General features: G+C 37.8%; 1 protein-coding gene across 1 annotated transcript; it reads right to left on the reverse strand.

Moving 5' to 3' along the window:
• Positions 1-7,460: 7,460 nt before the first annotated feature.
• On the reverse strand, positions 7,461-15,132 carry LOC131306536 (uncharacterized). The gene is made up of 3 exons (XM_058332830.1): positions 14,735-15,132; positions 9,772-9,852; positions 7,461-8,398 (listed from the first exon to the last, which is right to left on the reverse strand). The coding sequence occupies exons 1-3, from the start codon at positions 14,891-14,893 to the stop codon at positions 8,012-8,014; spliced, it is 627 nt and encodes a 208-aa protein (XP_058188813.1). The 5' UTR covers positions 14,894-15,132; the 3' UTR covers positions 7,461-8,011.
• Positions 15,133-16,578: the final 1,446 nt, after the last annotated feature.

A 16,578-nucleotide genomic window follows, 5' to 3' on the forward strand; every position in this document is an offset into this window, starting at 1 on the left:
GCCCACACATGTTAAAACATTCGGAACACATCTGTATATATGGATCTGTTCACGAACTTATGTGTCTAGAAAAAAAAAATTCCCGACTGTCAGGGGCTAGCTCACCCGCATCTCGACGAATATCCTCCCATGTGCAGTCAAAGGCATGTCATCCAAGCTGAGACTAACAGCCCTTTTAGATGGAGTAATTTCAAAATAAAAGAAAAGGAAAGGATTTTGGTTTCTATTCAAATCACTAGATTGACTATTTTGGTGAGAAATGGAGAGAAAAGTACAGAAATGAATTATTTTGACTGACTTCTCTTCTTTCTCATCGAATCTCACTAAAAATGGCGAGATTTTGTGAAAAATGGCTCCCCGTTCTTATCGCACAATTTCTCACCATCCAAAGGGGCCGTAAGAGATTCATTAGAAATTACTTTTTGATGACCTAATTCCAAGAATCAAACCTTAATTAATTATGTGAAGAGCAAATTCACCAAACAACCAGACTAAGGCTAAGTTCCGCCAAGGACTTTTTGAGCTTTTTCTTGTTTTATCTTTGATATTTCAAAAAATATTTGGGGGTAAAAATCTTAATTATTTACTTTTTTGATTAGTATTGACGAGACGAATAAATAACCACAAAAGTTAGATACAAAACTAACAAACGCAAAAAAAAAAAAAAAAAAAAAAAAAAAAGAAGAAGTTAATGAGAACAAAATAAAGAAAAGTCTAAAAATCTTAGCAGAATTTAACCTAATTTGGGCTGTGTGTGGTGTTTTTGTTAGTACTATATTACTGTAACAGTAATACTCCTTTTTGTAGGGATAGGAAAAGTGACTCTAATGTGGAGCATGATGGCTGTCTGGCCCCCATTTTAACTGTTTTTTTGGTTTTCTATCTCATCTCTTAACTACCTTTTTAGTAGAGTGATTAGAGGGTTGATTAATAAAAAAATTAAAAGGGGAAAGCTAACATCTTGTTTTCTTGATTGACTATTGGTGCTTTAAACTCCACTAAAACTATTTATAGCTTGAGAAACCTTGATCATGTCAGCAACATGTCTTTTGGCGGTGGTTAAGATAAAGGATAATGTTTTCGGGCAAATGAAAGGTAGTCAAGTGGGAGGCACTGTTACTCTCGTAGTCCGTTTGACGTAAGTTCAAACCTATTAATTTCGACTAGCAATATTGACTTTTGCCGGGGGGAAAAAAATTTGTTTTCCAATCTTCCATATCCAGAAAAAGGTAAAGATAAAGTTTAAGTATACTTTTCGAACCTACCAATATATTCCAACACCTGAGCCAAAAAAAATAATAGACTCTCATAAATTTTTGTACATATTTTTTAATCTTATTTATCAATCGTCCAATGAGCTATCATCTTCTTCTTTTGTTTATGATTATGTATGTCGCACTCAATGTATGGTATTGACTCCGGATTTGAATCTCAACAAGCTTATCTTCCTTCTAAAAATATCTAATGCGCAGCTAGAGATGTTGTCCTCAAATATTTCAATCTTTGTTCTAGTACGTCGTACGGATTTCTTTGATGTGAAAAGAGATTTAGCACATCGTATGACTGTACTGTTATATCTCAAAATAAAAGAATTTGGAGATAGAAATTTGGCAAAAAGAGGGGACATGCTTTAATGTTCTATCATCATCTAGAAACAACAATGGGTATGTATAAGTGTGATCATTTGGATAAAACTGATAGGACACCTGAAATTACAAAAAAATAATATAATAAATAACACATGACCATGTGGATTAACTTTACATTTGCTAATGAGGTGATGGGGATGGCCAAATGATGTCAATGCTACTAGGGACACCCAAGGAAAATTAGGAGCAATAAAATAACTTTACTGAGGTTGAAATGGTCTTTCTTGTGGTCCATCATCAAGTTGTGTCATTATCAATGTGTAATTGGCATTCAAATCTTCAATCATGCACACCAATTTTGTTTTAACTAACAAACGGTTTTCCTTCTCTTTATTTCATTTTCAGTCGAGAAATGCTTATCCAATTTGGCTTGGAAATTCAGACCATTAATTGTTGTATTCGGAACCCTGTGATGTCTATTTTTCCAAATTTAACTAGTTCGGAGATTGTGTTACATCGCTTAGTCGGAAAGAATTCCATTCAACCTGACCCCATTTGCAAGAAATCAACGAGAATGTCTATTTTCACATGCTTGTGGCGGGATCTTGTTTATAGGAGAGTCTTGCTAACAGAGTGTCACTATAAGAAAAAGCGCTCAATGTTGTACGACGGAGAGCCTCCATATAGAGAACTTAGGGGGGGTTACGAATGCGCAGTAAAAAAAACTTTTAGAAAATGAAGGTTTTTCAAGTTCAAATATAATGAAAATGAAAAATAATTTTTTAATTTTTTTTACACCGTTTAAAAGATCTCGATGAAATCTATCAAACAAGATCCGTATTGCTAAGAAAATTATTTGTGTAAATACATGATTTTTAAGCTTGAAAAACCTTCTTTTTCAAAAAAGAACTTTAAAAAAGAAAGTGGAACACCCTCTTATTTACACCACAATTTCACAAAGTCACACGGTCATGTAACTATAATTATGCATTGGTTAGATTCTACTCTAATGGCTGAAGTCGAAATTCTAAAAATGGAGCTTTTGGCTTATGAGTATGCAACTTATTTAAAGCTATGTTTTGCTCTATAAACCTAAACATAAACTGAAACTGAGCCAAACAAGTTAACTGAAACTGAGCCAAACAAGTTACTACTTAACAAGAAACAAAAACACTAAGGTCCCGTTTGTTTTGACGTAAAATGTTTTTCTGTAAAATATTTTACTTATTTTCCAGTGTTTGGTTAGGGAAAAGACAGTAAATTACTTTACCAGGTAAAATATGTTTGGTCATATGATGAAAATGTTTTCCTCTCGGAAAGGGCGTAAGTCGTTTTTGGTTTCCAATTCATTCAATGCACTCGATCATCCTTTTCATTCACAGCCTCTTCCCTTCCGCCAAGGCCCCAACCTTTCTGTTCCCAATATGTTTGCAATGTCCAAGCACTCTAACTTCACATACTATAAAACTACTATTTTGATGGTTTTGAGTGATGCTACATTCTTCCAAAAAATTCTTTTCCACTATCAACCGCACCCCCCAAAACATAAACCGAAATTTTCTTTTTGGCAAAATTGTCGTTCATGAAAAATATTTTACACCAAAAAATATTTTACGTTGAAACAAATGGAGCTAGCCTAAGAAGTTCAACCAACTACTACTATGTGAGTTTTCCTATACGATTAGGTGGGGTCCAATTGGCTTTGATACACTTACAATTTTCCTCTGCCCTCCCATCCCTGCAGCAGAGTCTATCATGGTGTAGTCCATTCAATTGTCCTTCGATAACTCGAAAATGTACCAGAACAGAGGTAAAGAACAATCATTCTACAACCACAAATACTTGCATAAATATTTACACAAATTCACATCAGTGTGTGTGGATCCCACCAAAAGATATGAGTGTGTGTAAAGTGTTTGTGTATATATGTGTGGCCGTAAAATAATTGGGTGAAGAAAACATGCAATAAGGTGTGTGGTAATGGATGGCTATGGAGTACATTGAATTTATCCCAACAAAAACAAGGAATGCTGATCTGTTGATTTGAGATGACTCTGTCAAAGCTTGATTGGATGGAATACTGACAATTCAGTGCCGCCGCCAGGCATCCTTTCCACCGCACATTGGGTGGGATCGATGCCCTTGGTCTCAAGCCCTGCCACCATGTGCGGGGAAAAATGAGCTCAGAGCATCACGTGCGGTGCTTCAGGGGCATTGAATAGATTTTTGATTGGTCCGGGAGCCTTCAGCATAAGTGAAGTTCTTTCCACTAGGGGTTAATTTTTTTTGGCAGAGAGTACGTATCTGCTGTTGCGCATTTGACATTTCAATCTCGCTCTAAGTGTGAATCCCAAAAAAATATCCGTGCAACTGCGCAAGTATTCTGTGCAACTTGAGTATGATTTTTGGAGTTTTCCTTAAATATAGGAAGATGCAGGGGTTGTAGTAGTGCAGGATATCTTGCTATCAATGAGTTTTCCAAGGAAACCTAGAGGAAATCCATCTTAGGAGGAAATTATCCCTTTTTCCTTCTTAAATGTGCAAAGTTAGAATTATGTTTTTGAGTCTGTGAGCAAGGGACACTCATGTTCATTAATCTTAAGCCACCAGCTTCTTGTCAGTACTCACCTAGGGTTAAGCTCTGTTTTAATCTGTCTTGAGAGAGCACCTACAGAACCCCATTTGTGTTACTCCGTGTCGGTGGACAAGGGCGGAGGGGGGAACACCTAAGGTATCCCCATCTTACGATGTTCCCATATTATATTTCCGAATGGTTAATGGTTATGCCTTCAAGCGGTTATGTTACGCGCGCCATTTTGGGGGACACCATAATAATGGCATCAAACTGCTGACGAAGGGGATGCGCGGAACAGAGAGTCTACTGGACGCGGTTCCACTAGCGGAGACTCTTGGAACAGCTGGAGTAATAAGTCCCCAAGTGAGCGTATTATGGGACACAGGATTGGCCACCAAGTGTGTAGTGCTAGCATTATCATAGTGCAGGAGAAATTGATAGCGAAATGGCACCGCTAGATCGCGTAGCAAGTAAGAAAGGAGACACCATAATAATAAAAATGTTATGCCATTTTTTTGAAGAGTGTTATGCCTTCGAGTGGTTACGTTATGTAATTTTAAAAAGTGTTATGCCTAATATAATAGTAATAAAAGTGTTATACCATTTGTGGGAAAATGTTGTGCTTTTGAATAGTTTGATGTTATGTCTTTCAATAGTTATGTTATAGGGGTGATACAGTATCCCGACAAGAGGGGATACCCCAGCATTATCCCTAAGAAGGAGAGTGGCACATGCCAACCCCAATTCCGAAAAAAGAAATTATGTGATACTAAGGGAGATCGATTAAGTACTTAATTATAAGTATCTCAATAACTTAATTTTTTACGCAACTGATGAAAAAACAGCGATGTAATGAATAACGGCTAATAAAAACAATAGTTGAAGCAAGACTTTATTCTTGCTTAACAACAAAGCAAACCCCAAGACCAAGCCTAATTTTGCCCTTAACTTTTCTTCTCATTTTTTAACGAACAATATTCCACAAATAGTAGCGGACTCCAATTGAACAATGCCACCCCTTTTCAAAATTTTGGCTCCACCACAAACCGTGGCCAGTGGTGTTGGGCTTGTTGCCGGTCGACCGGCTTTTCTAGCAGGTGAGGTAGGGACTATTTTAATTACATGATTGCATCCCATGAGAACCGTCACACCCTTGTTACCCCTAGTACTCTCTTTATTTCCTTGGCCGGCAAATAAGAATAACGAGAACCACTTTTAGTAAAGTTGGTAACTTATCTCTCTTTCCCGAGCGGTGACCAAGGTTCAAGTCCCACGAGAGACAGGGCTTTGGAGACCAGGGCTATGAATAACACCCTCCAGTAATCCCCGTCAATGTATACAATATTGGCAAAAAAAATAAAACAAATAAGAATAAGATTCTGAACACTCTTTGGTCCACATAATGTGTTGCGAAAAAATTCTGAAAGGAAATCCAACATGGTGATGATGACCCCTTTTCCTTAGTGCCCAAAGTTATCGACCAACTTTTTGGCAGATAGGAATCCATAAGTGGATACCCATTTCTGGTTCATTGGTTTAGTTTTATTTCTTGGATTAATGTTTGAACTTCTTTTCTATATCATTTTTTTTACAGGGAAGAGTAACATTTTATTAAAAAAAAACTTGACAGAGTGTACATCAAGTTGGGGATAGGGGAGAGGAATCCAGGTTGGATGGAAAATATAAAAACGCCACATGGGACAAAGCCCGAAAACAAGTGGCAAAACCCGAAAGGGCCAAGCTCAGCCCAAGAACCAAAACCTAACCCTAAACCTAACTACACCAAAACACTGCGGTGATGGAAACTCGAACTTGAGCTTTGTTTAGTTGCCTATTGATTTGGTGTGGAATCTAGATTAGTGTTATGAACTCTTACCAAGAATTAAATCATGGGAAGTGACTAACCTATCTTTATATGTTTCGCATAACTAGATTGATGTAACACGAATATCTTATCACGATAATTTCAATTTAGAAAAATACAGAAAACAGTACAAAAATGCTGAATGAAATTGCATGAGAATGTTCTTTCCTTGATAAGTATCTTTAAAAAAAACATGTGAAAAATTGTTGAATGAATGATTGCAGGTCAAAAAAGGATATTACTACCACTCTCCACTGAACTTTATACACTTATTTATCTGTTTGATTTTAATTTTGTCGGTCAACTTTTAAGTGAACTTTGCTAATTTTGGGAAAAGAAAGGGTTAAAGTGGGGTCATGAAAAGCTTCAATTTCATTGTCAACTGGAAAAGAAACCCTAGGAATTGTAGCAATTAAACCTAGGAGTTAAATTATTTCCTTAGCCCCATAAAGGGCCAACAAATTGCATGGGATTCCCTAGTGTAGGAACTGGTACATTATATAGGTAGGTGAGCTGCATTTTCATTTCAAGCCTCTGAAAAACAGACTAAATTCATAAGAGAGTGAAAAAGGATTGGCCCCCCATTGTCAGTACTGGATGTATCATCTTGTGTTTCGAAGACACATTGTTCGTGTACCACACACGTGGAACCCATTAGCAATCCCAGCCGTCTAAACGTGATTTGGACGGTCCGAATTTTAGAGAGAAAAAGAGGAGAGAGTGGTCGGGTGAGAGGAGAGAGAGGGAATAAGTTTGGACGGCTAGAATCGGCGACGGGTACCCGCTCGGCACCCAAAATTTTCACTAGAAAATGCATTTGGTTTGTCCTCACTCCTCAGCATGATTTAAGCAAGAGCCTTGTGAACTGGATTTCGAGAAGCAACTGAAATGTGACTGATAACCGAAACTGCAATCAAGAGATAAATTTCCAGGAAGGAGAAAATAGTGAATACAAAATAACAGATCCGTCATCACTAACATATTCGGTTCTTTGGTACATCGATAGATCTCTCAATTTCAGTTTCGGCAACCTCAGAGACAAAGAACGCAGTATCAGCTCCGTTGCAACCTCAGTCTTTGTCAACCTCCACCTAGTTCAAACCATGTTCCAGCACATACTTGAACCCCCTTATGTAGTGAATACACCCCACAGCTAGGCCTCCAGACTTCTGCAGTTTTCAATTGAAGTTTCCAATACGAAACAATGCTCCAGATTCCTCTATCATCTCACATCACAAGATGTACTCTGCCAGAACTCACTTCTCAAAATGCTCTATATCATGGTCACAAAAGTATAATCTCCATTTGGTTGCCAAGGGCATGAAAAGCAGAAAGGACTTCAGATTTACAGTTCTGCCGGGTGACCGAAAATGTGCCAAAAAGTCGTATCCATCTAAAATGCTACAAACACGAAATTGCTAGGGAAAGCAAGTTTCACTGAGAAAACAACACTCAATAAAGACAATTAACAATACCAGTTCAAATAGAATTTCCAGAACCAAAGTGAAAGGAACACTTTACATGAAACATAGAAGCCCCAACCGGACAGACTGATAACAGAAAACAAATCCCTTCGACAGGTTTAGTGCTAATAATATCGCATCCCACAAGAAACGAACACCAATCTACAATCTACTTTTCTCAACGCGCTTCTACAAGTCACCACCATCACTTGTTTATTCTTGTATGAAGAAACCATTCCCATGTTGTGTCTTCTTTCCTATAACAACCTGCCCTAAGCACACCATCAACAGACGCGAAAGCTTTAACACGCATCACCAACGCATTGTGAGCAAGCTTGTGACACAACTACTTAGTGTTTGGATCATGAATTTGTAGAGAGACTTACTAATGGAAGGGTAGATGAAAGGGCAACAAAAGCAATAAATGTAGCTCTTTCACTTCATTTTCTTTCTTATATTTTCCTCTCCCTCCACACGTCCATGATCCAAACACAACCTTAGGAATTTTTAGTAAGAAGGCTCATTGGTTCGGACTATCAGGACGCATATCCATGGACGAATCATTGGAGTTGAAAGAATTTGAATCCCCATTCAGGTGTTGCACAGAGTTGGGTTCATTGTTCGTGAATCCATTCACAGAGGATTGAACACTTGTGGGATGGTAATCGCCTTGTGAAATATGATAATTTTGAAGACTCCGACGGATAGGGCTAGACAGAGCATTAGAGAAAACGTAATTCTTGGGCTGCGGATCAGAGTGCTCGGTCTGGAAACCTGATCCAGGATTTGATGCACCAGAAGGGCCTGAAGAGAATGGGAAACCATGCATTGTGGACTGTGGATGATGATTTTGGTGTGGTAATCTAGGTGACATTGACGGCTCCTCTCCAGAATAGTCCAGCTCAGTCTGCATAGAAATTGCTAAATAAGTTCCCACTTTGAGCAAAACTGAAAAAGCGACAGAATAGGAAACTAAATAAATTAAAGGACTCCAGCGCCAAAGGAACGGAAGATTTAGCTCTGTTTGTTTGTAGTTTCCAGAATCAATTTTGCAGAATAATTCCAGTAATTATTTTTTAAAATATGGACACTTATCATTTACATATCACATTCATTTTCAACAGGAGATGGTTTTGGACCATCTTTTTTATGCTTTTCTCGAAAAAGGGTTTTTCATAAATAAAAAAAATCCATAGCCAAACTTACAAAAAAGGGTCAACTATTCGATTCAGAAAACTGTAACCAAATAGAAAACAGCACAACACAACTGCGAAAATATGAAGAGTTCGACTGTCCAGCGAAAAATTCAACAAAAACAAGGACTGCACATGCAGGGTTTTTTCAAAAAGAGAAAATCTTGAATAGTTCAAATAAATTAATAATACCTGAAGTTACAAGATACTAAAAAAAAAAAAAAAAAAACAATAAGCTATTCTAAGAGAATGTGAAAATTACAAGGTCAAGGAGAAAACTGGTTGTCACTTAAAAAATAAGGAACATGTATCGCCAAAGAAGACAGTATATCTCACATTTTCAATATGGGCAAGTTCAAACATGATTAAGGTCTCTCATGTAACATGACAGCCAGAACTCAATCATATTTGTTTTCAAGCTTATCCTCTACATATTAACGTTCATATGGTGTCTGACAGCTTGCCAGTAACTGTCCTCATGTTTACGCAAAACATCCAGCAGTTTTTTTTGGCAATCATAGTCATAGATAAACAAATAACTACACAAAATCTTTCTATTGGTGCCAAAATCTGCAGAAGCTAGTACCAGACATTATTCCCCTTTCTTTTTCAGGTAGCTATGAAACATATTCCTGCCAAAGAATTCCCAATGAAATGAATAGGAGCATTCAAATAAACCTAAGAGGAGCTAATTTAAGAGGTCATCAAATGAATACTTGAATCCAACATCTAGTCAAGTATTTCATTCTCAAAGACAACTCTGAGCACAGTACCACACAGAGGAGAGATGCCATCAAGACATGCGATTTTATCAAATATTATCTATGGTTGTAGAAAGCAATATTTATCTAGACCTCACTAAAAGCAGACTACAGTTCCCAAGAATGATTGACACAAGGCTGCTTATTGCTACTTAATGTGATTTCACAAAACTCAGTCAAGCTGTTGAATGGTCCACCGTACATCGTTTAAAGCAAATCCCAACATCATTTCAAATGTGTTATACATATTCTCGTAGTCTTTCCAAAAGAAGAGAGAGAACAGCCACCATATATGAAAAGGGAAGAGTCCAGGAGAAAGCTGAAACCTGCAAGTAGTTGAGTATGTCATTAGTATTTACTCTTGATCCTCCCTCTTGCTGTATCAAAATCCACTGGTAAAGTTTTTCCTGCAAAAGAAAAGGTCAAATTAAGACAGCAAAATATCTGATAACTATCAAATAAAAGGTTCTGCACTGTAGATTGTTAACATAACATCAAGGTAAATTGCCTGACCGATTACTCAGTACACAAAAAAAGATTTTTCAAGATGTAGTTCTTTAGCTACAAGAGCGACCGATAGCAATGGAGCTCGAGCTTCTGGTGGTGGGATTACGGCACATAATATCAAGTTATTAATACCCTCCTCAACAATGTATATCAACTATAAAGCCATTCAACAATAACAACGTTGGTTCTCATATCTCTATTTTAGTTGTACTTGTACCAAAGTTGTAGTGTTGCTCCATCATATTTCCTACATTATGCGAACTGAAGCTCAAGCTCCATTGCCATCGATCACATACACACATCTTTCTCACTTGTAAATACTATTACTTCATTTTCACAGCAGAGTGAAAAAGTACGTGTCGGACCGCAGTATACTATAGCTATAGCTTGCTATAGTATACTGCGGTCCGACACATACTTTTTCACTCTGCAGTAGAAACAAAGTAAAAGTATTTACTAATGAGGAAGATGTGTTTAATCGATAGCAATGAAGCTCAAGCTTCAGTTTGCATGATATAGACGGTTGGGATTCTATTTGCATAATGTAGAAAATATGATGGAGCAATACCACAACTCTGGTACATGTACAACTAAAATAGAGATTTCAAAGCCCACGTTGTTATTGTTGAATGACTTGATAGTTAATATACATTTTTGAGGAGGGTACTAATAGCTTGAATCGCTTGGTATACATTATTGCATCCATTTCTTCAAGTCTATCGACTCTATCCATTTGCCTTCCCGTTTGCATCCTGGTTCTCCAAGTTCTCTCCTGCGTATTTTGTTTAGCCTTATCCAAGGATATTTGAATCTTCACGTGCAAGACGGGGTTGCATGTGAGAGGGTGTTGAATAGGTGGGTATACATTGTTGGGCCCATTTCCAAATAGCTTAAGCTTTCGGGACAACTGGTAACATAACCGTACGAACCTTTTTTTTGTAAGTACGGAGATTACAACTATAAACAAGCTTCTCTTTTTGGAAGGTTCTAGAAATATAAATAGAGTAATTTCCTTGAGCATCCATCCCTTTGTCCAATTAAAAGGTGAGGACCAACACTCAATAAGGATAGCCTCAAGTGAGAAACTAGTTAGGCATTGTTTATGCCATAGCTAGAGATTGATCACGGATCCAATTCAAGTACCTTTGCAGAATAAACCTCAACAGCAAACTAAAGAGTAAACAAGTACCTAAGTTCAGTTGTTTAACTTCCTCGTACAAACTTACTGACTTTACATGCACTATAGTTTATGGCTTACCATTCTTTATGTGAATTCTATTTACTATATTCTTAATTGTATTAAGGTGCCTTTATATGGCGCATACACTAGCTGTTCAAAAAAAAAAATTTATGCTGCATATACTAATCCCTCTTTTATGGTATTTTCAACAAATCTTACTTTTTACAAATAAAAACTCCAAAGGCTTACGCCTCACCTCATAAGAGGTCAACCGCCTCGCCTTGCGGTTTCGCCTTTGAAAACTTTGTGCAGGTGTAATAATATAAAGAACACAAAAATTGCTTCATACCCTGACACAACTATAAGGTACTGCAGTTTCCAAGACACTGAAGTGTTGATCACATCACATTTCATGTGATGGTCATGGGGGAATTGAAAGCTAAGCATTAGTAATTCGAACAATTCCACCAGGAAAAACAGAGATGTCATCCTGCATTACAATTCTTGTGGATATATTGACATAATTTAATAGTGATTCAGTCTTACAGCACGTCATAAAAGAACACACCATATCAGATCAACCAGTTGCTACAATGATAACTGCAGGCCTTCTTAACTAATCCTAACATAAGAGACTGAGAGTTCAAACCACCCATAGCACCTTAAAATGGTTGGAATAGAACACCCACCCACCATGCACTGGACTGGTATTCATTCCTATGGAGCGCAAAAGTCAGTAGGAAAAGCATCTAATTTCAGTCATAAACAATGAGGGAAGGTAAAATGGTATTTGCCCATGCATTGGATCTAGTAACCAACAAAACACTCGGAAGGCTAAAAGTTCTAACTCATATTCAAATTTCTTTCGGCATTCTTCCAAATTTCACATGATTTGAAAGATTTTCACAATATACAACAACTTCGTTTGCTAAGCATGGCTGCAATTATTCAGGCGGGCAAAGGTGAAGGAGCAGAAACTAGAAAGCAAGTACTACGTTAACTAGATGAAACTACTGAATGATGCCTGCAAACCCTTCTTTAAAATTGGACTGAAGATCAATTAAGGAAAATTGAGTAGTTTGTAGCTATATATTTAATGCTTTACCGATATATATAGATCCAATACTAGTATACTTTATCTACAATCTCCACATTACCTCATGTGTAGATCTCTTCCCATATATATAGGTACATCTGTATCAATGTGGGTACAGGAAAAAAAAAAAAAAAAAACAGGGATCCATCTAGGTCGTAAGTCATTGTTTTCCTTTTCGATTGACACTGATTGATCCGCCTTTCTGGTATATAAAAAACCCATTACGAATTAAAAAAAAATTCTCGACTAAGAGTGCTACAAGGAGTGGATTGTGACCCTGAACACAAGCTTTATTTGCACACCCCGCCAACCTCAGATTCAATAGTTCAAGCTTTTACCATGGAACCAATTAGTAGACCCAAGTGTGGAAATACTCTCGAAAGACATCGTACCACTGTAGAGAGCAATTATCTGTATCCTAGCGCACAATTAAAACTCTCTTATTATTGGAGCACATTGTTAACACCATAATGACGATGTTACTGAGCAGCGTATTATATTCCCTCTATTGAGTTTATTATCGTTTCAAACTTAACAAGAGATGCAAAATAAAGCTCATTGACACCAAAACAACAAACAATGATTTACTACATTTTTGCAGGAAAACAGTAGATCATGTAGGCATTAACTGAAAACTGGACGAGACCATAACGAGGACAGATACACTGAAAACATTTTCTACTTGACAACGGATCCTCAAATAACAAACAAAAGAATGTGCCTTAGATTCTTAAGCTATGGATTTTTCATACTTGTCCAAATCCACAAATATTCTAGCACAAAATGGAAAAGTTTGCCCAACTTTGTCATACAACAGAGAGATGGTACTCGGTTACCCCTATATCGAAGTCAGAACACAATAAGACCTTCTATTGTGAACTTCTGGATCACTCCCCAGGCCCCATAGAGTAAAACAATTGGAAATGTAATAATCAGTTGGTTTTTTCCCCAACAACCAAAATAGTAAATTAAGTTAAATTTATAAAGCAGCACGTAACTCACTATAATAAGCATCCCCACCATTAAAATACATTACATTGACGAGGGAATGGGATCAGATAACAAGCTATAAGCTAAAAGCCAACAAACCTAACCAAGTTAAAATCAAAACATATGTGATGTCCTTGAGGAATTGAATTAGCAACCTATCAAAGCAAAACTAAGACTTGTGCCCCAATCAAATAGAGTTGGCTACATGGATCCTTTTTCACCCATATGCTATGTCAAAAGCCTTACAAGGGATAAAGTTTTATCTTTCCTTCTCTTCGCCACAACACGGTCAACACCTATGTAGATTTAGGCCTTCCTTCCCCTAGAATTTCCATAGAGTAATGTTCTTGCACCAACATTGCTGCACCTACAGGTCTCAGTTGTATTTGCTGAAACCACCGTACCTTATTTTCTCTGAACTCATCTTCAGTTGGTGCTACACCCACCATCACGAATCTTCCTATCTCTAACTCAATCTCTTATTATATTTTTACTACACATCCACCTCGTCCTCATCTCAACCTAAAAACAAACCAACCAATAGGCAATAACAAACTCAAATTCAAAAGATTCATACCCAAAATCATACACAGTTTTTTTTTTTTTTATAGGCAAAATTTTATTAAAAATGGGGAGAGGGGAAAGGGAAATCCAACAGAAAGTTGGATAATACATCACCAATGGCCGAAGCCCAGCCCAAAGGTCTAAACGGGAGTCCAAAAAATATACAATTAAGCCCACCCAAAACCCAAATAAACAATAAAGCCCAAACAAATAAACAATAAAGCCCAAACAACAACAAACAGGCCAAGAAAGACCCACCCGGCCAACCCAACCCCACAAAACCCTAACCCGCCCCCAAACCGCCGCCGCACAAAGCACCGTAAGTCTCACCACCCAGCAGACACCACCACCCAGCCGAATTTGCAGACTAATGAAACAAAATCAATTACCTACAAAACACACACTCACGAATTGCACATTTCTCATCATCTTAGGCTTCCGTTTCCTAATAATTCAATTAGTCTTCATTGTAAACTGCTAATTCCCACTATTATCCATCAAGTTCAATCCTTTCCCTCAAACATGAAAAATAAAACACCAAACACTTCACACCTGTTAGTCTATAAATATTTTTTTCTAATAACAGACGTATCCGGGCCAGCTTATCCGCACCTCGACTAATCCTAGAAACCAATTCCACCCCCATCCACTAGTGGGCCCCAAACATGTCTATAAATATACGCTGAGTGAATAAATACATGCATTCACCTATACATACACTTCGCACATGTACGTCTATAAATATTTTTTTTTGATAACTCATGTGTTCGGGCCAGCTTATGCGCACCTCGACTAATCCTCGGAACCAATCCCACCGTCCATCAGCTAGCGGGGCCAAATATGTCTATAAGTATATACTCAGTGAATAAATACATGCATAAACCTACACACGTTCATCAGATGTTAAAAATGAAAAAATAATAATAAAAAAATAAAATAAAATTGAGTATACCAGCCCGTGGCGCTCGCCAGCTTGAAGCGTGAGCTTCTGTTGGTTCATGGCCTGCGTGTAGAGCTGGGACAGCGAGTTGGCCGCACCGCAGAACGTCGAGTACATCGTCCGATCCACCTCGTCCAGGCTCGTCGCCACCGACTTCCTCTTCTTCCCCATCTCTCTCTCTCTCTCCTCTATCTCTCCCCCCCTCTCTCTCTCTCTCTCCGATTAGATCTCGGTCAAATCATGTGATGAGGATTTTTCTCGGGCAATCTGATTTCGGGCGAGATTTCAGGTGGAGGTTGAGTTGAGAGATTAATCGTGAGAAAATGAGGAAACGTCTGGAGGAGGCGGAAATGGTTTGTTGGGGGTTTTTATAGTTTCAATGGAGGAAAAGAGGAGTTTAGAGAGGAAGGTGCATGGTAGCTATTCTGGACGTGCACCTTATTTGATAAACCCCTTTAGGGCGAGTTTGGTTTCTTCAAAGCCCGGACCCCGGTTCAAAGACCGGACCCGGTTCAAAGCCCAAATCCGGTATTTGGCTATTTCCTCCGCTTCCAACCTCCCTGTCTTTGATTCGAGCAGGTATTTCCCAATCTGGGGAAAAAATGGGGCAAGGTGATATTTGGCTATTTCCTTCACTCAATCTTAATTACCAGTATCTTTAGCTTTTTAACTCCCATCATTTATTAGTATTTTGCTTTTGTATCAAAATTCTCGCAAAAATAAAGTTAGGAGAAATTATAACGGTGAATGAGAACCCGATTATTTCCTGACCCTAACATCTCTTCGACTCTCATCGCTCCGACTCTGCCTCAATATGGAACGAGATAAGGAGGAAGATTAGAAATCTCATTCTACCCTGCCCCATTGCTACCCTAATAATAATGTTACGAACCCATGGATCCCACAAGTTTCATGTGGAAGTTACACACATCAGATAGCACCGAACATATATATTTGGGTAATGATTATTTGCTATATTTGGGCACTTTTAAACATTAAAGAGTCTCCGTGGAAAATTGGCATAGATAAGGGGTCTTTGTGGAATTTCACCCAATTATTTTCTCACGATAATTGCAAAATAGGTTACAAATATGAGTCTACATTTGAAAACTAAAGGTAGTAATACAAAACAAATTGAGCCATTTTAGCTATGTTCTGGTGGAGGTATTGTCGCTATGAATCGCAGCATTTCACCCTTTATTCTCTCAGAGTCTGTTTTGTGATTTATGTGTGTAATGAAAATTTGATCCCAACACATAAAATAATTGATGGAAAAATGAATACGTGGCCTCTAAAATATACGATCCAATTTGATACTCATATTTTTTTGATAATATATCCACTGGCTCACCAGTATGGAAGACCAATCTTAACTTCCATTAGAGGGGTTCAATTAAAGTCAACATAAAGTAACGAATAAAATGACCTAATACAGCAATTGATAGTACGCAACTACGCAAGTAAGGGTCAAACTAAAAATTAATTTATTGAGGACTAATTCAATACTCATATATATATCCAGTTAAACAAATGAAACGGCCTTATATCACTCAAAAATGGAATAAGAGTATGCGAACCGAAGTAGAAAAACGTACTTTCGATGGAAACGGCTTTTCAGTGCCCTTTGTACCACTGAAGAGCCAAAACAGCACTATGAATAGGAGTACGTAGGTAGGAAAAACAATACTCCCCTCTGAGTCCACTTACATCTGAAGAGAATATGTTTCATTGACTCTACTTCATCCTGAGCGCACTGGGCTTCTTGCACATTTTCGATGGAAGGGATTTGCCTTAATTGGTAGCAACCACCATTTCTCAAAACCCTTCCCATAAATAATTGGACAAAAATTTATGGG

Source organism: Rhododendron vialii, chromosome 11a (genome assembly GCF_030253575.1).
Source record: "Rhododendron vialii isolate Sample 1 chromosome 11a, ASM3025357v1".
NCBI classification, from domain to species: domain Eukaryota; kingdom Viridiplantae; phylum Streptophyta; class Magnoliopsida; order Ericales; family Ericaceae; genus Rhododendron; species Rhododendron vialii.

Bases quoted from the DNA above. Each gene is read 5' to 3' on its own strand.
- LOC131306536 (XM_058332830.1), bottom strand. From the start codon at position 14,893: ATGGGGAAGAAGAGGAAGTCGGTGGCGACGAGCCTGGACGAGGTGGAT. The intron at 9,853-14,734 runs GTATACTCAATT...TTTCTTTTGCAG, and splicing joins CTGGCGAGCGCCACGGGCTG to GAAAAACTTTACCAGTGGAT. The intron at 8,399-9,771 runs GTTTCAGCTTTC...ATTTCTATGCAG, and splicing joins ACATACTCAACTACTTGCAG to ACTGAGCTGGACTATTCTGG.